This window comes from Triticum dicoccoides, chromosome 6B (assembly GCF_002162155.2).
Source record: "Triticum dicoccoides isolate Atlit2015 ecotype Zavitan chromosome 6B, WEW_v2.0, whole genome shotgun sequence".
Taxonomy (NCBI): domain Eukaryota; kingdom Viridiplantae; phylum Streptophyta; class Magnoliopsida; order Poales; family Poaceae; genus Triticum; species Triticum dicoccoides.
Window position 1 is genome coordinate 252,793,475 of NC_041391.1, and position 7,318 is coordinate 252,800,792.

The following is a 7,318-nucleotide window of genomic DNA, read 5'->3' on the forward strand; positions in this document are numbered from 1 at the left end:
AATATACATGACCATATTTTTATATTGATCAACATTTTTATATACATGATCAACATTTTTACAAATACTTTTTCAACATTTTTATATACATGATCAATATTTTTTCAAATACTTGTTTAGCCTTTTTTCAAATAATTGTTTAAATTTTTTGCAAATGCTAGATTAACATTTTTTTATACATGATCATCAATTTTTAAAATACTTCTTCAACATTTTTCAAATACCTATTCAACAGTTTCAAATATTGTTTCAATATTTTTCAAATACTTGTTAAATATTGTTATTTCAAATGCTTGATTAACATTTTTATATGCATGATCAACATTTTTTTAAATACTTCTTCAACATTTTTCAAATATTCATTTCAAAGATAAATGGGTGCATGCATCTGTCGGCCTAGAGGAAGCAGACTGGGCGCCAATCGGTCAGCAGTGGGCCGACTGGGGCCTATCGGCCAGCAGCAGGCCGACTGGATCCAATCGGCCTATAGTGGGCCGACTGGGGTCCAATCGGCCAGCAGTAGGCTGACTGGGTATTATTTTTGAAAAATATAATTACGGTGTAATATTTCTAAAATTTAATAAAAAATATGTATTATTTAAAAAAAATTAGCTCCAAAGCTGCAGAAAACCATCTCCTGCCGGATCCTTAAACCGCCGAGAAATGACAACTGACAAACGTACGCTACGAATCGTACTGTTAGTCAGTGACTGACCGGGGAGGGCCCCTGCTCCCTACTCGGCTTTGATTTCTTCTGCCTTTCTCACCAACCTCCCTGCGGTGCGCTGTAATGAGTAACGATCCATGGGTAAGTACGTAATCGCCGTGCACCACGCCCATGCGCAGGCGTGTGCACGTACATGCTGCCAAGTTAATGTCGCGCTCTGACGAAATTTACCGGAAAACCTCACGAAATCGCTAGTGGTGCTGCTATTGTAACCAGGAGCATTGAGCAGCACGGTCTCACATTACGATACGAACTACCGGGGCTTGCGGTGCTTACCAGGACGCCGGCGGTGGCGTTGTCGACGCCGGTGCCGGCAGAGGCGAAGCAGACGCCGCGCGCGAAGTCGCCGATGCCGTAGGCCGGGTCGAGATACGCCGGGACGAGCGGCGGCAGGCCCAGCGCCTCGGAGATGAAGTCCGGAGGCAGCCGCCCGTTGCCGAACCGCCCCGTGGCGCGGGCGCCGCCCGGCATGTCGCGGCCGTAGGGCGGGAAGTCGGACCGCAGCGTCGCGCCGATCTGGTTGTTGTTGCCCGTGTCCACCGTCGAGTCGCCGAACACGATCACCGCCGGCACCACCGCACCAGCAGCGCTGCCGCTGCCGCCCGAGTTGAGCACCAGCATTAGCAGCGGAAGCATCAGCAGCGCCGCTTCCACTTGGAAATGGCCGGACGCCATGGGAGAGGAGACCGGCGGCGAGTGCAGCAGAGTGGTTAGTGTGTGTACGAGTGGTGTAAGCAGAGAGTGATGGGGACGAGGGAGCGGCGTGTCATCGTAATAAATAGAGGTGATGTGAGAATCAGTAGGGGCGGTGGGAACTGTAGCGACAGCAATGTCATGCAGAGGAGGATTGATAAGTTATTACTGCATGCACGGTTATTATATCGCTTTACTTGCAAGTGCATATTGTTTTCAAAAAATTTAAACATCTTGTGCAGCGTGTTTTCAATCGCCAGCGCACCATTTGCAGAGAAGTTTGGCTACCAAGAATGACTCCCTCCTTTCCGGTTCATATGCTTCGGTTTGAATATCTCTCTAACTACTACTGCAAAAGTCTGAATCCTAGGGAGTTGAAGGGAGCTCTGGCAATAGCTTAGGCGACTCCACCGCACCGCCGCTGGCGGCTCCGGCCTCGGCGGCCACCCTTTCGACCGGCCTACTCGCTGCCATGGGGCCGGTCGGACACCCCGCTCCCCTTGCCCTGGGGCCTCAACCGCCGGCTGCCTGCTCCAACCTCGACGCGGCGGGGGCGGCATGCCCGGGCATGCGAGGGATATCTCCGCGGTAGGCGCCGACGCGACTCGCGTCGGGACTCGTTTTCGCGGCGGTTTCCTCGCCGCCTCCACCCCCACGGTGCGCCGGGGGGCGGCATGCCCGGGCATGCGAGGGATATCTCCGCGGTAGGCGCCGACGCGACTCGCGTCGGGACTCGTTTTCGCGGCGGTTTCCTCGCCGCCTCCACCCCCACGGTGCTGCGGGGGGCTCCGGCCCGCGTCGTCGGGCCATCGCTGCGCTCGCCGGGCGAGGCTCTCCTAGAGTACTCGTCACAGCCTTCTCCTCCCCGGTATGTTCTCCGCTGTCCGCCGCCCTGTCTTCGCCTACACCGGTCTGGCTAGAGGTGCTGTTGCTTGCGCCGCCGCCACCGTCGTTCGCCTGGTCAATGATTGGATCGGGTCGCCCTCTGCTTACCCGCCAATTCTTCACTTTAGGAGCTCCTTGTTCTCTTTTACCGCGGCCAATCGTAATATTGCAAATTTTATTCTGTTGCTAGAGGGAATTAATTACAGGGGCTTGCTTGTTCGTTTCCTTGCTAATGCCCCACCGGTCGGCCAGCCTATGCCTAGCCTCTTCGCTGCCTTCGTCCAATCCTGGCCATCTGCCTCTGCTGCCCGGCCCGGCCCGCCTTTGGCTTTTCCCGCTGTCGCGGCTCTGAGCGTTGACAGTGGCACTGCCACGAGGCCATTCCTTCCCCGGTTGGGACCGGACAAGCCCCCGGTTATGACTTTCGCCTCTCGCTCCTCCCGGGATCGCTTGTCGACGCCCGCACCCATCTCCTGTAGTGATTCCCGTGGATACCTTTTTAGAGATTCCCTATCTCCCTCTGCTGCGCCACGTGGGCCGTCTAGGGCTGCCGAATCCGCAGCAAATCAGCCTCTCGCGTTGGATTTTTCCAAGCCAGGCCTCCTTGCGCTTCCCATTGGCCCGCGTCAGCTCATTCAGCTGGCGCCTGCCCGGTGTCGTCGGCGCTGGCTGGGCGCATGCATGCCCCTCTGCGCCTTTTGGGGCAGAGCCCCCCAGCGCCTTGGCCCACCCGCAGACCCCGTAGTTCGAGACCGCTGCCCCCCATATCCCGCTATTGCCAACCTGGTCAGCTCCCACCCCTCCTCGGCTCGCAGATAGCGATGACGCGACCCAGGTCAGCGCCCATACCACGGGATGTGACAACGCTTTGACCGAGGATGCATGCCTGACGCCTCCATGACTGCCGCTTTCCCACGCCGGCAGCCCCCCCTCCCCCCGCGCATCTTATGCACATGCCCTCCTTTCTCCTACTTATAGCATGCAAGCCCCATGCATGCACAGGCACTTCGCCTCCCTCCCCCCAAGCGGCTAAACCCAATGGCCCGTTGCTACCGCTGCTTAGCTCTTGACCACAGGGTGCATGAGTGCAGGGACCCCGTGAGATGCCATCGGTGCTGGCGCGTGGGCCGCACCCAGCATGGGTGCATGGCTATTTTACCCCCTCCCTCGTGCCAACAACCATGCCATCTAACCCGCCAGCCCCCAACCCTAGCGCCCAACCCTTGCCCCTCTCCGTGAGCTCCACCTCTCAGTCCCGACCCCTGCCTTCCCCTGCAGCCATGGCGGACTTCATCCTTCTTGACCTCTCCTCCTCCGAGGACGAGCTGCCCAGCCCCAAGCCTCCGCATCCCCGTCTCGCATCTTCTCCTTCCCTGAGCAAACCGATGCGGCTGAAGCTGATGGCGACGTCGTCGAGGAGGAAGAGGATTCGGAGGAAGTCGAGTTTGAATCGGGGGAGGAATCCACCGATTTGGACGCGACTCAATCCATTTTTCTCGTTTCCCCTCCTAGGCACCGCCGCAATTCCTCCAAAGTTTTCATGTCGTTCACCCCCATCGAGCACTTCCTAAACCTAGCCTTTGCCATCGTAAACCCCCTGCACACCTCTCCGTAGGCCTGTATCCGCCACGCCCTCCACACCGGAGCTGGCAACCCGCCAGTCCTCATTAGGGCCGCCTCCTACGGGGCCGGTTTGGTCGTCTTTGGCTCGGCCTACGAGCGCGAGATCTCCATCCTCAACAGCCCGCTATCTTGCTTGATAAACACTGTGAGCCTTGTTCGCCACAAAGACACAGAGAACCGCTTCCTTTTTCGCCTTGGCACAGTCTCTGCCCTCCACATCGAGGATTTCCCGCTTGAGTATTGGTTCACTCCCACTATCATCAACTCCATCGTTCCTTTTGCTTGCCCCATTCAGATCGACCCCATTTGCCTCACCGGTGTGGACTACTCCGTTGTTCTTGTGTCCGTCAAGTCCGCACCCTCACCGACGTGCCCCACACTATTCCCGTCCATGGCTTCTCCAGCCTCAGGGCCATTGCATCCGTTCTCGTCGTGCACTACCATGAGCTTCCGCCGGACCCCGCCTTCGCGGGCCTCGACTCCGACAACAACAACAACGGCGGTGGAGATGGGGGGGACTCCGACTTCCCCCGCGGGATGGACCCCAACCTCTCCGCTCCGCCGCCTCCTCCAACGGACGAGGTCCACGACGACCGGGGTCGTGCAGCTGCGGGCGGCCTAAACATGATGGAAAACCATAAGCCACTGGTGTGAATCGTCCCGCTCACGGCACACCCAAACTCGGTGCAAGTCAAGCTATTCAAGGGGTTCTACGACGTGCACGTCCAGGGGGCAAACGGCGAGCGCGGGTTCTATCGCATCCCGATGAGCCCGGCGGGCTCGCCGAAGCTTCTCGTCGCGAACCTGGCGGCCTGCTCCATCGGCTTCATCGACCGGGTGGCCACGGTGAGCCCTTCCCCCGCACCCTTCACTGACACTGAGATCATCTCCCGCGACCTCCATGGTCGCGACTCCTGTCGGTGTCAGAACCGGCGGATCTCGGGTAGGGGGTCCCAATCTATGCGTCTAAGGCCAATGGTAACATGAGGCAAGGGACACAATGTTTACCCAGGTTCGGGCCCTCTCGATGGAGGTAAAACCCTACTTCCTGCTTGATTGATATTGATGATATGGGTATTGTAAGAGTTGATCTACCACAAGATCGTAGAGGCTAAACCCTAGAAGCTGGCCTATGATGATTATGATTCTGCCTCTAAGGACTAAACTCTCCAGTTTATATAGACACCGGAGAGGGCTAGGGTTTACATGGAGTCGGTTACAAAGAAGGAAATATAATATCCGGATTGCCAAGCTTGTCTTCCACGCAAAGGAGAGTCCCATCCGAACACGGGACAGAGTCTTGAGTCTTGTATCTTCACGCTCCAATAGTCCGGACAAAGTATATTGTCCGGCTATCCGGATACCCCCTAATCCAGGACTCCCTCAGTAGCCCCTGAACTAGGCTTCAATGACGATGAGTCCGGCGCGCAGTTTGTCTTGGGCATTGCAAGGCGGGTTCCATCTCCGAATACTCCAAAGTAATTATCGAACACTTAAACCATGTCCGGATTTGCAAGATGATCTTCACATACCACCGTAGAGAGAATGATATTTCACAAATGTAATCTGCTGACAACCTTTTAGACAACGCGACATAACACTACGGTCGGGTCATTATTCGAACCATTTTCCCACAACCAGCCACAAAGCATTTTGCGAGGCGGTTTCCTTGACACGTCTTGTCAAAGCAGAGATCGTGTCCCCTTATCACGGGATTCTCATCAATACAGGTATGGGTAATCCAATTGCGCCATTAATCGTGGAGCTTGGGAAATAAGCGATTCTCAACGGGCAAGTGGGGAGGCGCACCGCTTTCGTCGCCTCTATAAAGGGATAATGGTTCCCCATTTTCACCCACGCCTTCTTCCTCCTCTGCTTATCCATTCTTACACCCTCGAGCTCGAACGCCCTAGTTCACGCTTTCTCCGCACAGCCAAACATGCCCGGAGCAAGAGGCAAGTGGGTGGCCTCCACCGTGAAGGAGGAGCATGTTACGAAGCTCCGGGCAGCCGGATACTTGGCCGCAGACATCGCGCACCAGTTACTGGACAAAGGGCAGATTATTCCATCTCCGGAACCCCACGAGAGGGTTGTGTTTCTCGCCCACTTCGTCCGTGGACTGGGATTTCCACTTCACCCCTTCATCCGCGGGCTCATGTTCTACTATGGGCTAGATTTCCATGAACTAGCCCCAAATTTCGTTCTCAACATCTCGGTGTTTATCATCATGTGCGAGGCCTTCCTCCGCATCAGGCCTCACTTTGGCCTATGGCTATGAATCTTCTGCGTGAAGCCGAAGATCGTGAGCGGCCAACAAGTAGAGTGCGGAGGAGCCATGGTGGGCAAGATGCCCAACGTCACTTGGCTTGACGGCTCCTTCGTGGACACCGTGAAAGGGTGGCAATCGGGGTGCTTCTACATCACTGAGCCGCGCGACGCCAACTGGGCGGCGGCCCATCTGGAATCGCCATGCGGCCCACCTCCTAGGAGAAGAAAGGCCTGGCCTGGGGCGAGCCTGCGGAGTTGACCGGACTCCAGAACTGCATCAAGAATATGAAGGACAAGAAAATCAAGCTTGTCAACGTGGTCCAAGTCATGCTTGTCCGCCGGATCCTTCCGTGACAAAGGCGGGCTTTTAATCTGTGGGAGTTTGTTCCGGCCGAACACCAGTCGCTTCAAAAGCTCTACGGCATGACGCACAAGGGCACCTGGAAGGCGCTGTTCAAGGCCTCTGAACTACCTCCACCCACATCCGAGGACCGTGGACTTCATGCCATGCGGCTCCCCCGTCCGGTGAGTTTTCTGACTACCACCGGATTCAGTTTTTCCCAATGTACTCATGGGGGAATCTTAAGTCATTGTGTGTATTTGATCAGGAGTATGTGGAGACGGCGGAGCGGATTGACTGTCCGGCTCCACTGCCAGAAGGTCCAGCAGATGCTCTCCTGACGGAGATGCTAGTCCCGGCGCCCTACAAGGCGCCGGAGAAGAAGGCCGAAAAGAAGGCCCCGGGGACCAGGAAGGGTCTCCGGCGTAAGGTTGTACCGGACGCCTCATCCGAAGACGACGAGGCACACTCCTCCCCTGAAGGGGAGGAAGAAGACGAAGGGGCCGCCCCATCCGGAGAGGATGGGGGCCTAAGAAGGCGGGCCAGGGGACCGAGAAGGGTCACCGGCGCAAGGCCGTCATACCCTCGTCGTCCAAAGACGACGGGGCAGATTCCTCCCGCAGAGGCGGGGGGGAAACATGAAGAAACTCTGCCTCCCCGCACTGGGGAGGAGAAGAAGAGGAAAGCCGCCCCGGAGGGGGAGGCTAGGATGCCCAAGAAGGGAAAGGCGTCCCTTCCGGATTACTCCACCACTGCTGCCTATAGCGAGGAGGAGTGGCTGT

The 7,318-nt window shown here is 56.4% G+C and overlaps 1 protein-coding gene across 1 annotated transcript in view; it reads right to left on the reverse strand.

Moving 5' to 3' along the window:
- The window catches only part of LOC119321778 (GDSL esterase/lipase At4g26790-like), a 6,700-nt gene extending 5,207 nt beyond the window's left edge, over positions 1 to 1,493 (reverse strand). Inside the window, exon 1 of the mRNA XM_037595322.1 lies at positions 1,004 to 1,493. Coding sequence (XP_037451219.1) covers positions 1,004 to 1,402 — 399 coding nt within the window. The 5' untranslated portion in view covers positions 1,403 to 1,493. The remainder of the gene's footprint in view (positions 1 to 1,003) is intronic.
- Positions 1,494 to 7,318: the final 5,825 nt, after the last annotated feature.